The 21021-nt window shown below is 37.7% G+C and overlaps 1 protein-coding gene across 2 annotated transcripts in view; it reads left to right on the top strand.

The window, feature by feature from the left end:
• The window catches only part of SLC10A7 (solute carrier family 10 member 7), a 264962-nt gene that overhangs the window by 210644 nt on the left and 33297 nt on the right, over nt 1-21021 (top strand). For both annotated transcript variants that reach the window (XM_033215417.1, XM_033215418.1), the window contains exons 7-9: nt 3601-3684; nt 14292-14457; nt 15469-15520. In XM_033215417.1, the coding sequence (XP_033071308.1) occupies nt 3601-3684; nt 14292-14457; nt 15469-15520 (302 nt within the window). The remainder of the gene's footprint in view (nt 1-3600; nt 3685-14291; nt 14458-15468; nt 15521-21021) is intronic.

The raw sequence follows: 21021 nt of genomic DNA, 5'->3' as shown, positions 1-21021 counted from the left end.
TTCGTATTACAGTCATTCACTAATTGACACACATTCGTTAAACACTCACTATGTACTAGATTAGTGGTTCTCAAAGTGTGAACCCCCAAGTCAGCAGCAGCAGCACCACTGGGGACCTTGTTAAAAATATAAATTCTCACCACAACTCCCATCCCTCTCCCCAGGCTTTTTGAATCAGACACTGTGAGGATGGGGAAGTCAATCTGTGTTTTAACAAGCCCTCCAGATGTTTCTGATGTGCTCACATTTGAGAACCACTGCCCTAGATGTAGAACGTGGTCACTCTGCTGGGCATTGGGACTGTAACTGTGAATGACATAGTGTCCTAACCTTCAGGAGCATAGATTTGTAAGCAAGAACAACCAAGGATTCCAAGAGGTGCAATTCAGATACAGAGAACAGTGGTTCACAAAAGAGAGGGTGGCCAATTCAGCATTTTGGGAGGAGGTTTTGGAAAGAATTCCTGAAGAAGTAATGTTTGAACTGAGTCTTGGAAAAAGACTCAAACTTTTCCAGTTATAAGTGGGGGAAACAACATTCCAGAGACAGGATTGAGTGCATGTATACTTGGTGATGGACAGGCATGCACACCGACCTCAGCTTTTAAAAAGCAGCAGCTTGACAGGAGGGGTTTTTGTGTTTTTGTGTTTTTGTCTACTGTTGTATCTGCAGTGTCGAGAACATGCCCCTAGCTCACAAGAAGCACTAAGTAACTACTTGAATGATTGAATGCAAAGATCCTAAATTGCCACATACTGAATTTTCATGAATGATTTCTTCTCAGCATAGGATAGTAAAACAAAGAAACCAAGCTAATGGTGAGTTTCCTCCTTTAAAGTACTACATATTTCTGCAAGAAATTAGCCAAGGACTGGATTGTTTGCTTAACATGCTATATCTTAAACCATGGGTTGGCAGTATGAGATATATTACTTTTAAATCTGCCACGGTACTCGGTGAAGCCCAGGGCACTTGCTTGATACAACCTTCTGAACCTGAAAACTTCACCTGCAAATTACTGCTGCTTCTCATAAACATACTGATCTTTACAATAGAAACCACAACAGGTTCCCTATTAAAATATGAAGAACCAAATACCCCAAGCAGCATATTTCCTTCTGCTTTAGTTAAAATCACCTCTGCATGCAGAATTACTGGGTTTTGTGTCTCTCTAGTCCTGTCCTCACAGGCTGCGCTGTGCCAGATGCTTGCTGTTCTGTCTTCTGGATGCCAGGGCATCCTTCATAGCATCAGAAACTTCCCCAGGGGTCCTCTGCATCTTCATACTGACCACAGTGACAGATCTGGTGGCCAATTCAAAAGAAAGGACTTATGCCAAATTAGACTCCAGTACTGAGGTTTCCTTCCTTTCAGAGCCACTTCTAAGGGAGCCATCCTGAGGGATTTTGTCCCCAGCATCCCTGCCATACCTCGTCTGGCTTCGTGTACCCAGTTAATTACATCCCTGAGTAGCTTGCTCTGATCTCTGATCTGACAGAGCCTCAGAGGAAGGCTGCTGTAACCTGTGTTTCCAATCAAGTGGATCAGAAAAGGGACCATAGAGATCATGGACAACCTCCTCAACCCATAGCCTTGTTCCACTGTCTTCTAAGAACATGCGGTTTCCAAACATTGAATATGCCAATGGTCTGGTATGCGAAGGATGGAGACATTATAAATATATATTTTTTAAAACCCAAGTTGAAATGGGTTTTTCTTTATGTTGGGGTGCTTAAAGAGAGAATATAGCTTTGAAATGGTTATTCATTTAAAAAATTTAAAAACCTAATAATTAAAGTTGAGATAAAAAGAGGAGCCAGGGATATGTGAGATCACTGAAGCGATTTCAGGCAGGAAATGTCGCCTTTTACATGAAGATTATAGCTTAATTTTGCTACCTCTCTCCAAGTTCTGTAAAACTTAGGAACAGAGCGTTGAGCTGGACCTTCTTGAACTTGAAAACTTTGTTCTTTAAAGTTTATTTTTCTATTCATCCAGTGCCTCAATTTCTCTGTAGAATATATTTTTTCTTTATATCAGTCCTTGCACCAGGAATATCCTTAGGGTTAATATTTGTGGAGAGAATGTATTTGTTAAGCACCTTGTGCTTCAGAGACATAGTTGCTTTAAAATAGAGCTTAATTATTAGCTTTTAATGTTTTGGTTTTGCATAAAAAGAAACATCTAACAGCCATGCGACATTTAACACACCAGGTATCCTGTTTGTTCTTTACCAGTTTCACTTTTTCTGTTTGTCTCTCTTCGGTTTAGTTTATATTGGTTGTGGAGAAAAAGGGCTAGAGACCACCAATTTTTATGTGTTAAATAAACAGCCAGTGGTCAGTGTTGAAGTTGGTTTTCAGTGAACACAGGGCCAGTGATGGGTCAGACATATGTTCTTGGCATTTTGAGTGCATGCAGACTGGGGCTGAAGCTGGGGGACAGAATTTTATATAATATGTCAGATTGGAGAGGAGATTTTGGTAAACCATTCATGCAAAAATTAGTGAAAACACTGCTCCCACACCACTTCATTCAGAGCTATTGACTTCAAGTAGCTAAATGTTTGATTTCTTCTATTTGACATTCTGTACTCTCAGTCATCACTACTTCCATGTCCTTTCACAAAAATTATTTTCCAAACGATATTTCCAAGTGTAACTAAACTTAGGGAAATATGAAAATTTAGGTTTAGTCTGCAGGGGAAAGGCGAAAAGTAAGTTCCAAGGGCCAATTATCGATGGTTTGGTAAATCTGGTTGCAAAATGAACCTGTGAAAGAGAAAAACATCTATTGTTTGTCCAGAGAAGTTTGAAAAACAGAGGAAGTTTTGACCAACACTAAAAAGTTCATGGGAAAACTTAGCAATTCTTAGTGATGGAGGCTACCATGAGTGTGTTACTGTGTGTGTAGATAAGCACTCTTGTGCTGCAGGGAATAGCATCTTAATGAACCTGAGATTGTAATTGTTAGCAAAGAAAGAATCAAAAAATTAGGAAGAAGAAAAATAGGAATTATAAACAGTGTTAAAGCATACAAATTTAGGGGAGCTATATTGAAATTTTAAGTTGAAAAATAAGTTATGTTTCAGGATTTCCCATTTGCTAGACCTCATGTAAGAAAAAATTCTACAGGATCTGAGATTCATTATCTTTGTTTTGAAGGAGTCGGAAAGTTAGAAACTATTTCATTTGCATAAATAAAAATGTTATCTTGATAAGGCAATGAGACATTTATTTTAGATGTCTACAGACAGGTGAAATAAAAATCACATAAACTGTAATTGTTGATGAAATATCATGCCATATGATTATAGACTGTATGAACACAGAATGACTTTCCTAAAATAATAAGCAATTTAGGTTGATTGCAAATCAATATTTTTCTCAATCTTAGTCTCCCAATAAAAGTTATATTTTAAAATACTTAACAGTTTTTTGTGTTGAATTTAGAAAATTAGAGGTAACTCCATTTATTCTTTGTAGATAGCTACCAAATTTTTGGTGCACCTGAGAGAATCTATTTATTGCATTATTTGTAAACACTAATGCTTGATAACTGATTCAAAGTAATTCTAACTTCTAGTTTCTTGTTTTACAGCTTGGTTCATCTTCTTCTGTGCCTTTCACATCTATTTTTTCTCAGCTTTTTATGACTGTTGTGGTTCCTCTCATCATTGGACAGGTAAGGCCTCCAATTCTATCTGATCTTTTCTTTACAGATCAAATTGTGAAATCTTACATAATGTCAGAGCAGTTGAGAGAAAGGATATTCAGAGGGAGAAGATAAATGAAAATATGAGACTAAAAACAGAAGTTTCATCAATCACAGTATTCTCATCTTTTTTATTTTTTAAATTAATACTAATCTGCTTTGCAGTTAGCTGTATACAGGGACCCCTGCTAGGTGTATTTAGGGACTTCTACACAGAGTCTTGATTTTTTTAAAATTTATTATCTCCTCTTTGTAGCTGTGTAGCTACCTTGAAAACATCTAGCAAGTCTTTAACCTTATTCTACAACTTTTGATAAGGTCTCCATGTTTATGACCATCGTTGGGAACAAGCATCTGTCTTTGGTTGGCGATAGACTCCTCCAACAGCAGCTATGTTTGTGACCATGTAATTGATAAACAGTTTAATACTATTATCTCTTAAAGTTTATCTTAGAATATTTAGGATTTACTTTGTCATTCTTATTCAATTGGACTAATAAAAATTCCATTGTAACTTCTTATAACAAGTTAGTAGTAAGCATATAAGCACACAAATTTTAAAACAAGTGGATTTTTTTGGTTTTTGTTTTTTGTTTTCTGTAAAATCATAGGATACCACAGTATTGGAGTATAGAATTTAATGCACAACTAAAGTGAACAAATCTTAGGAAAGCAGTATATTAAGAGCAACTAGATTCTAGACTTATTTCTGCCTTTTATTTGCTGTGTTATTATGGGCGAGTTATTTAATCTCCCTAGCTCCAGGTTCATAATTTATTAAATATTATGACAATAATATCTATCGTAAAGGGCTGTTGTAAAGATTAAATGAAATATGCATGCCTGTAAAGTTCTTGGCATAGAACCTAACACAGGTAAGTGCTTTGTAGCTTCTATCATCATAATCATTATTTCCAAATTCCCTCCAAATACTAAACAGGAAACAAGTATTTGAAATATTGAATATAAAAAATGTATGCATAGGCTGGGCATAGTGGCTCACACCTATAATCCCAGCACTTTGCAAGACTGAGGTGGGCAGATCACCTGTGGTCAGGAGTTCATGACCAACCTGGGCAATGTGATGAAACCCTGTTTCTACTAAAAGATACAAAAAAATTAGCTGGGTGTGGTAGTGGGTACCTGTCGTCCCAGCTACTCAGGAGGTTGACGCAGGAGAATCACTTGAACCTGGGAGGCAGAGGTTGCGCTCCAGCCTGGGCAACAGAGCTAGACTCTGTCTCAAAAAAAAAAAAAAAAAAAAAAAAGACAAGAAATGTATGCATAGACATGTAATATTTACATGCTGTCTTAGGTCAGGTTCTCTGGGCAACAGACTCAAAGACAGAGGTTTTTAGGCAGGAAGTTTACAAAGGTGTACCCTTGGGAGCAATAGAGTGAATAAAGTAGGATGGAGCTGATGCAGTCCCAGCAAAGGTCTCAGTAAATCCCATGGGGAACTCTGGAGCTGGAATGACCCCTCAGAGTTGTCCTACCTTAAGGCAAGAGCACCTGGTCTTTATACTCTTACACTGACCAGTCATTAGATACTGGCTTCCCTCCTACCCTCCATGAGGGCTGTGACCTTGGGTGAGTCTGCTCTCTTAGGCTGTGGGCAAGTCCTAAAGAAGAACTCCACTGACATATTTTACTCACCCAACACTCCCTGCTGCTGTGGGTATAAGCACCTGATTCCTGAAGAGAAGGATCTGGGTGGTGCTCCACAGCATCCACAACACATGTGCTAATTTTTTTTTAATTTTATACTTAGAAAAGGGACTAAATTTAGCATAAAATGGGGGATTTAAAAGTGCTTTAAGAATAGCATTTAATTAAATATAAAATGATACTTAAAAAATACTTCTCCCACAGTGCTGATCACATAACAGAGATTCTGAATAAATGTTACATCCCTGCCTACCTCTCTGACCTCTGCCACATTTCCCACTTCCAGCCTCCCTGGCTTTTCTCAGTTCCTGCTCATTCTTTCTGTTTCGGGTGTCTTTCTGCCTACCCTCCCACCTCAGCCTTTTTCTCATTTGACTCTTTAATGAAGCCTTCTTTAAACCATATAGCTGATATTTCCCTGGTTATTCTTCATTGCAACACCTTGTTTGATTTCTTTCTTGACCCTTCTCACAAAATATACTTATGTTTAGTTTGCTTGTTAACAGTTTGTCTCTGCCATTCAACTGTCAGCTTCTTGAGTACTGGAGCCTATTTGTTTTGTTTATCATTACATTCCCAGACGATAGGCACCCAACAAATACGTGCTGAAAGAGTCAGTGAAATAATGAACAAGCCAGAGTTCTATGATCAGTAAGGGATATGCTTTGTTGTATAGAGGTATAACTGAATCTACCTGTACTTCTCATCTCCACACAGTTTAAGCTGTGGATTATATTAGTTTATATTCATACATATTTTCTTTGTTCTGAAAATAATTCCATCTAATAATTTAAGGCTCATGCATTCTTCTCATAGTAGATCTTGGAAACTCCCCTATTAATAATAAATGCTTGGCTTAAAACATACAGACAAAATATCTATGTATAGGTTACTTAATTTTGTATGTATAGGGTTATATAATGTATGTAATTTAAAAACATTTATCCTGAAGGAATGATGAATTGTTAGATGGCTCATTCTTCATGTACTCAGTAGTAAATAGCAAAGTATTCAGTAAATTATAAAGTAATAATGGTAGTCAAAAGGTAGTATAGGTAGCTTTTTGTTTTCTCTTAAGTGTTCTAGATACCACAGTTCTTTGATGGCTCTTTTCGAGGAGAAAACCTATATGCTTGAATCTACCTGCCCCTCCTCTTGTATTCTGGTCTTAGGAATTAACAGTCACCATCCTGTCTCCACATCTAGAAACCACCAGTCAGCCTTGCCTCCTCCCTCTCCTTACAGCCATACTCCTTTACCTCCAGGCAGTCACTTCATCCTACCATTTCTGCCTCAGAAATCTTTCACACCTGGCCCCTGCAGCCCTGGCCACACTGCTGGAAAGGATGACACACCTTCATCATCTCTTGTCTAAATTATTGCACCTCCTAAACCTATCTCTCTGCTGTGAGTCTCTTCCAATTCCCATCTAATGTCTTTACTCCCTCCAGAGTAGTCCTAAAACACAAATCAATTCATATTATTCCTCTCCTTAAAAACATCCCCGTGCTTCCCTGTTGCCAATTCCTTGCATGGCCCCAAAGCCCTTCACAGTCTGGCCAACCTGCTTCTCCAGTGCCACTTCCCACCAGACCTCTCCTTAGGGCTCTGCTTTTCCCATGCTGCATACTCATCATCCTTCACCTGACCATGGCCCTTCACTGCTCTGTGCCTTCAACTGTATTGCCAGCAAACTCCTACTCATTGTTGAAGACTTGGTACAGAGGTGTCCTCCAATGTGACGCCTGCCTGCTCTGACCTAGACTGGCCTCGATTAAATTCCACATCTCCCATAGTACTTGATTCATAATATTTATCAAGAAATGATATAATTTATCAATGAGCTCCCTAAAAGCAGAGACTATATCTTAATTCCCCTACCTCCTTGCTTATAGTAACTCTCAGTATATATGTATGTACTTAATCTGTAATTTCATCCTAAGTAGTGGTCTCCATAGGTTAGTATTTATAGGTATACTTAATAACATATTCAAGAGTAGGGTGTAAGATGTATAAAAAGATTGACTGAAGAGAATTTTGAGTTTATCTTCAGGGAGCCCCTAGCAGTAATTTTCCCTAGGTTGCCATTTGTTCAGGATAATATTTTTAGGTCTGTATATAGTAGGTACTCAATAACAATGACTTACTTCTTTCCTAGTCATCACCTGAAAAACATATCTGAAAAAAAAAAAAAGTATATCTTTTTTAAGGACACTAGTTCAAGAAAAAATAAATTTTTCAAAATTTTATGTTAAAGAAAAGCCGTATTTCTAACACCTCCTTTGACTTTAGTCTTTGGATGAACTGTGCTGTAATTGGCCCACAGGTACACTAACATAAACGATAGAGCCACATGTCTGAGTAGACGTTATCATGTAAGTGCTGCTGCATGATGCTCAGGTCCTCCAGTACCATGGAAAAGAGGGAGCATTCCACAGGCAGGGGTGCCCAGGGCAGGCAGTGTCACCTCAGCCACCTCCTCCTACAGTCACAGCCTCACAAGGTCGTCTCTGCTTGCAGTGGTATAGATTGTGTGGTACACAACAATGCTGCATTTCAAAGAAGTGCGCCCAGCTTATAGGCATCATAGGTTTGAATATTTATTATTAAAATTGTTCTGGCAGGAGGAAATAAAGTATATTAAAGAAGGGATTTTTGTAATACACACAAAAGTGCTACGGGGCTACAGCAGGCCTGTTGGACCTTGATGATCAATCTCAGGCAGCCCACTTCATAGCCACCATACTTGTCCTCACCTACTAAGCTCACATACTCTATTCAGTAATTCTTCAGTTTCACCAAGACCCCAGATTAACTGACCTTTCAGTCACCATCCTCATGACTGTACTTCCCTTCTTACCCAGCTTTGATTCCTTAGCCTGCCATTATAATCCCTGCTTGGCAAATATTCTCAGCTCCTTCACCCTTTCTCCCTTTGATGTACTTGCTCAAAAAGCTCCAACCCTGGTTAAAGCCAACTCTGCCTACTCCACGCGTGCAATGGAGCTGCTCAGATTCCATGGCCTGTCATTCACCTCACTCCCTGGCAGAGCTCTCAGCTTCTTCACCTCTCCATTTTACCTACTTCACAAAGGCCCAACCCTGCTTCTACTGGAGCAGCTGAGCTGAGCTTCTCAGAAAGCAATACACATTGGTCTCATCTTGTGTTAAATTCGTGACGCCAAATTTAACGTGTCATCTAACACCTACCAGAAACCCTACCCTACTTCCTTATAATGTTCCTTTTTCTATTCTTCAAAGGGATAGTTACCTTATCCTCTATCTTCAAGTCCCTTTTACCTTCCCAACACTCTCCCACTTGCCCATCGTACTCACGTCTCACTGACTTTGCTTCTGTTTCTCAAATATGCCGGTCTTGTTCCTGCCTTAGACCTTTGCACTGGCCATTCCTTCTGCATGAAACACCTTGCCACCTTTCACATCCTCAGAAAGACCTTTCCCCACCCTCTCCTTGGGTGGCTACCCAATAACAACTCAGTCACTATCATATCATTTAGTTTAAACTTTGGCTTAGTATGTATCATTATTTTGCCTCATTTATTTGTTGTTTTGCTTTTTATTTCTCTCTTAAACTAAAATGTTAGTGTCATGAGAGCAGGGACCTTGTCTGCTTAGTTTAATCTCCTGATTAATCTTAATTAATCTCCTGATCTTAATCTCCTCAACTGTGTGATGTAATCTTTGAGGACCCCTGTTAGCAGTACCCATATATGCTAGTTCAGAGGAATCAGGTGTACTGCATGTCAGGCTACTTTCACAACTGTAACTAGGAGTGCCGAATTATGAAAATAAACGCTTGTATGGATTGTTATATGCATCTTTTAAAATGAGGTTTTATCATTACTGGTTAAATAGAAAATGGGAACTAGAGAGAGAAGAAAAGACTAGGAAGTATGAACTGAATATATTTTTCTTAATCTTTTATTGGTGATAAAAGCTTGTATCATTCAACTTGTGATTTATATTTCTGAGAGTGAATTTTATTTTTCTGTTTCCCCATACAATACTTCTTTTTGTTTTAAATCATTGTTGACTGACTCTGATTTGATGGGAGGTGTAGTTTGGTCTTCCTCACTGCTTGGCTGCACACACGGCTCCTAGGCCTTACTTTCCTAATTTGTAGAACAAAGTGTTTTATATCTTCTACCCTGAAGGTGCTATGACGCTGAGATAAGATTAATCTTTCCGTAGATGGCTAGGAGATTGTTCCTCTGTCAATCTAGAAAGAAAGAAAATTTGTGCCATCATAGTATTTTCTCTTCTTTTCCAACAAACCTTTTCAATACATCTAAGTGCTTGGGACAAATACTTATTTTGTGCATTATATTTAAGTGGTATACAAATAAACAATGAAGCAGAAATTCTACCACTTTTTATTTTCCACCAGCTTGAATATTTTTTAAAGCAGCACACTAAAACCTACTTTTTCCCTATAAATTAATAATAAAAAAGCATATTTATACATTATCATTCATGCATTCTCTGGTCTTTCCATTAGTGATTTGTTTCAGTTTGAGATGGGCCTTTCATGTTAAATAGTCTTCCATTAAAGTTGAAGCTAGTGTTATTAATACTAGTAGAGTTTTACACTTATAGCATTATATTAGATATGAACAGTTTTCATTGCTTCACCTGAAAATTGCTTTGAGAGAAAAGTAACAGTGAGGTGTACTGATAAATAGGGATAGAAATATCATCAAACTGAGACTCGGAAATAAAAATAGTGATCATTTACCAGGGACAGGCCCGGTCTGTAAAGCATTTTATATTTATTTAATTACTTAATCCTCAAGACAACCACTGTTATATCACAGACGAGGCACACGGAAAGTAAGGAATTTGCCCAACATCACAAAGTAAGGATTGGAGCCAGGACTCAAAGTCAGGCGCACTGTAGCTCCAGAGTCTGTACTCTGAACTCCTGTGCCATGGTTCCCTCAGGAAATAGGGGTCGTAGTCCTACTCAGCCACCTCCCTAGCTTTTCAACATTTTATGCAAGTTGACTTGGCTCTCTGTGTCTGTTTCCAACTGTAAACTCTGCAGAATAATAGTGTGTGACCTTTCTCATGAGAATGAAATGAAGTAATAGAGGGGAAGAATTTTCAAAGAGTGAAGTAGATAATAAGTGTTCATTGTGCCCATTTATTATTATTGTTGTTTATGCTTTTTTGCAAAGTGTTTTCTTTTGAATCTACTCAATATTTAATAAAAATAAGAAAAGTGTTATAGAAATTGGATTTGATTTCATATCTCTGACTTTATATTGCAACAGAATATTAATGTAGAAACAAAACTTTATGAAACTATATGGATTTAGTGCAATAGAGGATAAAAATTGAAGAAACAAACTGAAACTGCCTTAAAGAAAAATGTTTTAAAATTCAGACACTTAACATGAAACATTATCTATCCTATATCCTTACTCAAAAATCAATTTATGAATAGGGTAAAGACAGAATAGAAACAAAAAGCTAGGAAATACTTTCACAAAAAAATTAAGAAAACTAAGATGATGGATATTATACTTTATATCTATCTCAGTGAATCGACATTCTACACCAAAGACATGTCATTTTTACAGGTTTCCAACTTGGAAATCATGCAGGAATTGATATGTGGCTCTGTTTATTAGAAGCACAGAGAGTCAAATTTAAGTTTTCCTTTACCCTTTCCTGCTATTTAATTTAGAATAAGAAAATCAAAGTTTTGAAGGTGAGACAACAAAATAAAAAAGCTTCTGTGGAAGATTTTTTCCTTCTCTCTTCACAGGGAAAAATAAACAGGTTAATGAGGATTTGTCACTTAATTTTGAACACCTACATTTCTCTGAGGTCTGAGGGCAAATGAATTAGTATAGATTCTGAAGGAAGATAGAACTGGCCACCTCACCAGAATGCCTTTTCCCACCTCATCTTGGATTTTCTTTTTTCCCAAGAGAGAATTCTGAGGCATCTATATCAGGTTGTGTTGATCTAGCTCAAGCAAAGTGTTGTTATCTGTAAGGTTATTAAAGATTTCTATAAGGCAAAGAAGTTTGGAGAATTTTAAAATGACATGAATTCTTGACAAATACAGAATGATTGCGTCAAAAGTGTAAGTGGCTAAACTAAGAGAAGATAAGGTTTCCTGGAGTTTATATCCAAAGCATATCTTTGAGGCATGTCAACACTACTTCACCCAGTTTTTGTTTATGAAACATTTTAACGCCTTTCTAGCTACATAGTGCAAAAGCAGCTGCTTTGTGAATTTAATTTTAGAGGAAGATGGAAAAGCTCTGTGCAACCTGGCAAGATATAAAAGGGTTTACTTAGAAAATATAGACAAATATCACATAAGACTGGAAATGCTGAAAGACAATCTGCTTTCCCCTAGAGTTACTGTTTTACTTGTACATCTATCCATTCCCAACTTTCCAGTTCTTTTCTTTATTGAGATTAGGTATCCACCATCAATTTATTGGAGTGTTTAGAAGAAAGACATTTTGTCTAGAAGGATTCTGGACCTGAGAGACCCTGTTTCTTGTCATACTGAGGGAGTCCTATTCTACTATGAGACTCTACGCACTTTGCAATGAAGAAAGAGACTATTAGGTTAGCTCAATCAAATTACAGTTGGCCCTTTGTATTTCTGGGTTCTGCATCTGTGGATTCAACCACCTGCAGATTTAAAAAATTGGGAAAAGACAATAAATAACAATACAATAAAAATAATACAGAATTTTAAAAATACAGTATAACAACCTGCTACAGTATAATACATGTGTAAATAGTTGTATTAGGTATTATAAGTAATCTAGAGATGATTTAAAGTATACAGGAAGGTGTGTGTAGGCTATATGCAAACACTACACTTTTTTATCAGGAGTTTGAATGTCAGTGGATTTGGTATTCACAGAGGTCTTAGAATCAATCCTCTGTGGATACCAAGGGACATCTGTATTGCTCATACAGTTGATTAATTATTACAGATTTGTCTTGGGTTTTAAAGTGGTTTTCACTTACAAGTTGCACCTCATTCATATTTATTTATGTTGTTGGAGAGCAATGCTGGTAGGAGAGGAAGACATTTATTTTTGGAATTGGGATCATGCGTTCTATAACCTATTGCAGAGAGGAACTTTTATGGTGTTTTTAACCATTGTGTATTAAAACAAGATTGAAGGGCAGCAACAGTTTCAATAATTTCATGTAATTTCCATTTATTTTATTTCTTAAAGGAGTTGAGTTATATTAAATTTGGGCAGCTACCAGTTTTATACTACCAAACACAATAGATTATGAAATGACCCTTTAAATGAAGTCCCTCTGTAGCCTTCCAATAACCAGCTACCCACCACCCCTGGTGACATATCTGATCATGGAGACATCTGGATACCCATGATACCTATAGCACTATTATCCAAAATGTGTGTTCTAATATGTCAGTCCATAATGCTGTGTGACAGGACTGCTCTTATTTCTCTCTACATCACTATGTTTTAAATTTAAAGAAAGAAATGAATGCTAGATAAATTACTATGGTTTGGGATCACGTCTACACTCCCCCTACCTTCCCAAAAATAAACCCCATAATATTTTATAAATCCAGGTGTGGCTTTAATTACAAGATCTACCTTTTTAAAGAAAATTAATTACAATTTTTTAAATATCTAACACACTTTCCACTTATTCCCACCCCACCTAACCTTCAGGGTTTTGTACCTGTACCTGGTACCAGATGGTCAGCTTTCTGCCAAGACGCCTTTAATACACTGTCAGTTCACTTCATGAGTCCCTGAGAACAGCTGAAGTTGATCCAACAGCCAATTGTTCAAAGATTCTATTGAGAGTAGTTTATTTTATTCTTGAGCATCTGTAAAGATATGCTCCATTGCGAATTAAGGCTTTTTAGTGACAGAGTACATGATGACAGAACCCCATCAGCCTTATCAGGAGAAGTTCCCTGACCTCATTATTGCTAATGGATCCATGGTAATTCAGCCTGTTGTGAATTCTCATGTTCAATTATGCAGGATAATGAGTGACTCAAAACTTAATATGTCTCAGCTATCGTCCTTATGATAGGACTTGTACAGCTTCTTTCAAAAGTGAAACAAGGTTTTAAGTAGAGTGGTTCACTTTTATGTCCAAACAGAAGTTATCACTAATATTCAGATGACCTGATTTTAAAATAAGACAGAATTGCTCTATAACTTTATATTTCACTGATCTTTTGTAGGAAAGTTAGGACAGGCTTATTCATTTTTAAGTGTTAATTCTGGAATTCTAAAAGTATGCAAATGGCATTTGTCTTTGGATTCACAAAAACTCTAGATATTCAGAGTTTGAATTATTTAAACTCCCACAACACATGCACTTTTGCTTTTCAAGCATGAGTTATAATTTAATTAAAAACTTCTGGTGCATTGCTAGCATTTTAAATATTAATATGTTCCATGGATCACTTTCGATTATCTACTGTCTTGAAATTCTTGAAGATGTCAGATTTTTAAGATTCCCAAAGTTGCACTTGGAATTGTCTGTTGAGGCAAAAGGGACTGTGATAATTACACACATCCATTAGGATCAGCAGAGGAGATAAACTTTGGGGAGGCTTAATGGGCATGTCTCAGTGACAGCTAGCAAAGAGCATTTGGCATGATTAAGGATGGATTTGAATGCAGTTGAAAATATACTCTCATTATGGACACCCAGTGGAAGTTACACTACAAATGTTAAATTCCCCAGAAGAAGAGTAGTGTGGCAGGGAAGCTTTGAAATCCACTGTGGCCATCAACCAAATTATTCTCTTTCCTTTATGTCTTTCTCCTGTCAGAATCACTTTGTGATGCCCATTTCAACTCCCTACATCTCTGAAAAGAGGCAACCTGTTGATCTCTGTATTTCAGATTGTCCGAAGATACATCAAGGATTGGCTTGAGAGAAAGAAGCCTCCTTTTGGTGCTATCAGCAGCAGTGTACTCCTCATGATCATCTACACAACATTCTGTGACACGTTCTCTAACCCAAATATTGACCTGGATAAATTCAGCCTTGTTCTCATACTGTTCATAAGTAAGTTGGCAAATGGGATAGCCTGGCTATCCCTCAGTCTCCTCAATAGCAACACGTAGCACTGTGTGTTCTCTAAATTCATGTCTAGTGTTAATTTGACTAGAAATGAATGCTTAATTTTCTATTACATTTACTCAGTGACTTTATTCTGTTCTTTTAAAATACATCGGCTTTACACTTACATCTTAATTTCCTTTGTTTTTGAGTCTGCTGCCCCATTTTCTGATTTACAGTAGTTGATGTCAGATGAGAGAAGCCTTAATTTCTGTCAGATGCAAATGTTAGATTGAGCACTGTATCACCAATTTAGTTTATAATAACTTTAAACTGATCTTATGCCTTACTGTGATTTAAAAACAGGATTTATAATTTATGATACTATTATTTCTAAGCATAATAACTTGGCTGCATTGGTTAAAATATGAATATTTACATCATATTTTCTAATAAAATTTACCCAAAGTAATATCATTTCATTTTGAGAAGCAGCAGACTATAAAAGGCAGGAAACTGCTAAAGCTCAAAAAGCAACCTTTTGTTCTGTTTATCCTATAATCCCAAAGACAACTGTTACTAATGTTGCAATATCAAAGAATCTTTTGTTATTCTAAAGTATATTGTATGCTACTGCATTTGTGATATTTGCTAGAAATATTCATAGTATAAACCAGCTGTTTCTAAATTGACCAAGTTAAATAACCAAATCTTAAAGAGGCTTTATGTTTTCCCTCAATAACAAAGACTGTGTCTGGGGATATTATCAGTAAGAACAGACTGAGTCCCACTAATTTAAATGATTATGTCAGTTTAGAAAGGCATGCTTGTTTGGTTTATTTGTTTGTTTTTCTTTTTTAATTCCTATAAGTAAACTATAGGAACTAAAAGTAAAGTAAGTAAACCTATAGATAAAACAAATATAAGTAAACCTATAGATAAAACAAATATACCAATAAGTATGCTACAAATACTGCTTTCAGAGTGCTAATTTAGATTCAATCTTTTTTTCTTCAGTATTTTCTATCCAGCTGAGTTTTATGCTTTTAACTTTCATCTTTTCAACAAGGTAAGTGATTTGGTATCTCTTGTTATTAGTTTTCTAAATGAGGAATCATGCTCTCTACTTGGCTGCTATGCCACTACACACATTTATATTTTTTTCTCCTTTTATAAATGTTTTTCTCCTGTCTCCCAGACCATTCTGCCTCCCTTCTGCCACCCTCAAATTGTAGACATTACAAAGAGTCTTTCCCTGGCCTTATCTTGTCTATCCACGTCGAGTGCTTAGGCAGGCCCCTCCATTCTACTGGCTTGAACTGTTAGCTTCATACTGATAATTTTCAAGTGTAAACCATCCATTGCAATGTTTTTCCTGAGTTTGAACCCTATTTTTCACTTACCATTTAGATATCTTTACTTGACTGTCTTTACAAGACCTTAGACTTAAGATATTCAAAGTGGAGTTCATGTTTTTCCCAAAAACTGCCTCTTTCTCTCTTATTTCTTTCCTTATTTTTAGTGAACCACCATCCTCAGAGTTACTCAAACTGGAATTCTTCACATCACTCTTCTTTAAATTTCTCGATCTGACTTCTGTAATATTTTTTCTGCTCCCAAAGCCACTTCCTTAATTCAGGCTCTTGTTGCCTGTTTCTCTCTAGGCTATTTCAATGGATATCTTACTGATAATTAATTCCATTTCTACACCCAACTTTTGTTATGCATTTCATAGTGCTTCCAGTGACTAGAATTCTGATAATGGTTCTCTGGTTCAGATATCTTTAGTGGTTATCCAGTGCCTATAGAATGAAGTTTATTTTGGGGGACAAGGTTCTCTAGTCTATTTTCCAGTCTCATGAACCACTACTAGTATTCCTGCTGTCTAAGCTTTAGGTTGATGTAAAATCTTTGCTGCTCCCTGGAAAGACCTCATGCTTTCTCATTTCTGTCCCTTGCTTAGGCAGTCCCCATATCCAAATTAGTCTCCATGTCCTGGTTCCTCCTTCCTGTTCTTAAAAGCTTACCTCCAATGCAAACCTTTATTATACATTACAAATATTACTTGAACTTTTGGTTAGAGAAAGTTTCCATAGGGAATGACACAAATAAGAGGTGATTTCTATCTTGCACTGATAACCCAAGTGTCCTCTAGGTGGTACAGTAAGCCAACCTGCATTCAGTTCAAAGAAGAAGGAAGCACTTCCCAAGAGAGTATAGAACAAGGATTCATGGAAATGAGGGGGCCTGACCTGAGCCATACAAAATGGCTAATTGTTCAGCAGTTAGAGATGCCAAGAGAGTTCTTCGTGGGAGAAGAAGCAATAATGCAAATGTGGACACATACAAAAATCAAGATATGGTGAGACAATAGGAGTAGAGGAAGATTAGAAATAGTAGTAGTAACTGGAAGGATAGGCTTGAGCCAGATTGCAAAACCCATGAACACCAGGCCATAGCAATGAGTGACCACAAGGGAAAGAGCCTATGCTGTTTATAAGGCTTGAAAAAGTGTCAGAGCAGTGGATGGTACAGGCCTCACATTAGGCACTTGGTTCTCACAGCACTTGGTATAGCACTAGGCTGATTGTAAATAGTCAACAAAAACTTATTGATTGATGTAATTTGAAGCATTTTCCCAAGCTAGAGGTTGTGATTTATGAAGTAAGAGTAAAGCCTGGAGCCATTAAGTCACAGAGAAAATGTGACTTAATTGGGTAAGTCTGAAAGCAGGAGCTATTTTAAAGTTCTTTTTGTAAATGGCTTGTTATATCACCTTAGAAAAGACATTTGCCTTTCAATGGCAGTTTGTTTGCTGGTGCTTGTGGCAAAGTGATCATCAGAACCACTCCTCCTATCGGATTAAGTAGAATGCAGATATCCTGTTAGTGACTAAAAATTTTCTTGAAAAATAGAACACAGAGCAGCCACTACTGGGACTGCTAAAGGAGGCATGGGTGGCAGAGGTGTGACACCTAGTTGAACTGAAATTAAGAATTTACAGCACGGAGAAGACTGGACTTTCATAAGGATCTGTGATTTTAAAATCCTTCTTTTTCTTATTCTGCATTCACCAAGGTTCTGTCAGGGTTTTTATTTTGTTTTGTTTTGTTTTGTTTTGTTTTGAGACAGGGGCTTGCTCTGTCACCCAGGCTGGAATGCAGTGATGCCATCATAGCTTGCTACAGCCTCAAACTCGTGGGCTCAGGTGATCCTCCTGCCTCAGCCTCCTGAGTTAGCTGAGACTACACGTAAACACCACCATGCCTGGCTAACTTGTAATTTTTTGTAGAGACACGCTCTTGCTATGTTGCCCAGACTGGTCTTAAACTCCTGGCCTCAAGTGATTCTCCCACCTTGGCCTCCCCAAAGTGCTGGGACTATAGGCATGATTCACCACAACTAGCCATCTGTCAGGTTTTTAACTTCCTTGACTTACAGTCAAACCTGCAGATTCTTTGATGAACGACAGCATATAGCTTGATCATTTCTCCCTCTCTGCACCCTCTTCCCACCCTGTCCCCTGCCATAATCATCTACTAATGATTTACTTCGAATTTGTCTGAAGCCTAAATTACTGCTCACATAGCCTCATTCTCTGTTCTCGATTTCCTGGCTTCCCTGGAGAATTTCTGTACTTTTGTTTTGTTTTGTTTTTTGAGGCGTGAGCCACATGCCCAGCCCAAGAATTTCTATACTTTAAAAAAAATCTGGCCGGGTGTGGTTGCTCATGCCTGTAATCCCAGCACTTTGGGAGGCCCAGGTGGGCAGATCATGAGGTCAGGATTTCAAAACCAGCCAGGCCAACTTGGCAAAATCCCATCTCTACTAAAAATGCAAAAATTAGCCGGGCGTGGTGGCGGGCGCCTGTAGTCCCAGCTACTCTGGAGGCTGAGGCAGGAGAATCACTTGAACCCGGGAGTCGGAGGTTGCAGTGAGCTGAGATCACGCCACTGCACTCCAGCCTGGGTGACAGAGCAAGACTCCGTCTCAAAATAATAATAATAATAATAATAATGAGATGGGGCATTAGCTTTGCTAGCTTTGTAATACATTATTTTTTACTTTTCTCTGTCCCACTTGCTAGGAAATGAGTTGATTCATCAAACCAAGAGTCAGCTATCCAATGACCTAACCATTCTGCAACTTTGGGAAACTGCAAATTAAAAAAAAAAAAAAAAAAAAAAAAAAAAAAAACCACACATTGAAAAAGCTTAGAAAAGGAAAGCAGTAATTGGGTATCTTTTAAAAATATATAAAAAGTTAAAAAGTTTAGTAGGCTGATAACTAGAGTAACAGAAACCTTTATTGTCATTAGAGTGGCAAAAGAAACTGTTAAGAAAGGAAAAGGAAGAAAACAAATATTTGTATATGTGTTTTAATTCTGATCAGTACATTTCCAGTCAGATATCTCAATCTGCCTTTCACCGTAGCCCTGGGAGAAGCAGGATGGGAGAGTGGGAAAGGGAAGCAGGGAAGGAAGGTGGGGATGATCATTAATGGTAAGTTTCCTTACCATTTCAGAGGAGGCAACTAAGCCTTGGCACCTGGGTAGCTTGTTCAGTGCCACTAAACTAATGACAGAAGAGGTCTTCTCTGAAAACTAGCAGAGACAAAACACAGGTACAGAGGTTAACAAAGGAGAGGCTTCACATGGAAGTTTCCTCCTCTGAAAATAGTGGGCTTAGACAGAAGTATCTCAAAGGACCTTTTCTGCTCCACATTCTGTGATTCTACTAGTAAAACCTGACATGTTTTCCTTTGTGGGTACTGCAAAGGAAGGCAAAATAAACATTATGTGGAAAACACTGATTGAAAGCTTTGTAAGAGAGAATAAAAAGACCAGTTGGGAAGAAAAGGAAATAAACATCTCAAGAGAAGGCAAAGTGATCAAAAGAATCATTAAAAACAGGATAAAAAGAAAATCAATATTAAAAAGAGATAAGGTAGAGTTAGAAAATAAATAGTAATGTGATTCCTTTCAAGAATGTGAGCAGACACAATAGAGATGTTAATCAGTGAAAATAATTTTAGTCATTACTACTCAAATATAATGTACAGGACATTTGATTTTTCTGGGTCTTGTCATGACCTTGTACCATGAAGTCCCCCTTGACAGTATGGCTAAGCGTGGATTATTTACCAAGATAGCTGCTCTCACCCATTACATTTTGTAGTGTTTTTCATTTTAATATTTTCTTTCTCAAAAGGCAAACTTATGACCAAGATTTGGGGCAACCAACTTACTAGTTGTGTGACTTTAGGGGAGTTGTTTAACCTACTTGTGTTTCCAGTTCCCTTTTTGGAAAAAGCAGAGCAGTAACACTATTTGTACGGCTTTTCTGAGAAGGAAGTAATACTGGCTGCAACGTGCTTAGAAAAGTGCTCAATAATGCTTATGCTGTGGTAATTTACCACCCTCCTGAACAGAGGGGTAAGTGAGCATCTCCTCTGTCAGCTTTCCCCGATGTACAGCACTCCGGTCCTACATAGCTAGAGTACAAGTCAACCCTATTGAGGAGGAATATTGTTTTTAACCTTAAATGTTCCCTTTTTGTGCCTTAAGGTTCTAATCTTCCTTCCCACTGATGGACTTTTTGTCAATAAAACTGTAGAGCAGTGTTACTGAGAGCAGTGAGCCAGAAATCTCCCAGTGTGGCCCTAGCTTTAGTCTCTTTACCTGAAACAGAGGACAAGTAAGCATGTCTTGCAAATATCCTCTTTAGCCACATTGTGAATGCTGCTCTAATGAGCGGTGGCCAGGGCCAGATTAATTCAGAGCCTTCTTGACCAGAGAGACTATGACATATTGGAAATGTGCTATAACCTTGAAAAGAACAAGATATGAAGCCAAACAAAGTTTACTAAAGGAAAAATGTATTGCCAGACTCTAGGAAGAAAACTAAATGCATAAACCCAGATGCAGCCATGGCTGATATAAACAAGGGCCACAAAAGACAAAGTTTTTGAAGTGCTCCTAGCACCACAAACGTTTCTGGACAACATCCCCCACCTAAGCCAGCTGATCACATTACATGTTCTACAATCACCGGAGGGCACTCACTCCTGCATGGAAGTTTTTGTATCCCTTGTTAATTGACTGAAATTCATATTCTCCAACCTGCCAATTTCAAACTTTTCTAATGTCTTTGATTCCCAGGCCTTGGAATTAACTCAAAATTGACTCACACTTTACAAAGAAAGTAAAATCTCTGACATAACTTGCCTCTGCTTGCCCATTCTCTGCCTGAAAAATCTCCATATTTTTCACTCCCCTTGTTCACTTTTGCTTCCAGTTCAGATATGATAGGAAATGCCCTGCTCCAGATAACCTCTTTATTCTTGGCTTCTCAGGTCTCTTTGGGGACCTGTGTTCATCAGGTATTTCTCTCTGCTGGGTCTTCATTCTCTCTTTATAGTCATGGTCAAATATCCTGTGACCCTTTTCTTCTCTTTGCCCAATTTCTTGAAAACACAGTCCTCACCACTCCAAACACAGTCCTTCTCACCACTTCAAACACAGTCCTTCTCACCGCTCCAGACTCGGTCCTTCTCACCGCTCCAGACTCG

This window comes from Trachypithecus francoisi, unplaced genomic scaffold (assembly GCF_009764315.1).
Source record: "Trachypithecus francoisi isolate TF-2019V2 unplaced genomic scaffold, Tfra_2.0 Lachesis_group1, whole genome shotgun sequence".
Classification (NCBI taxonomy): Eukaryota; Metazoa; Chordata; class Mammalia; order Primates; family Cercopithecidae; genus Trachypithecus; species Trachypithecus francoisi.
This window is presented reverse-complemented; position numbering and strand designations above follow the sequence as displayed.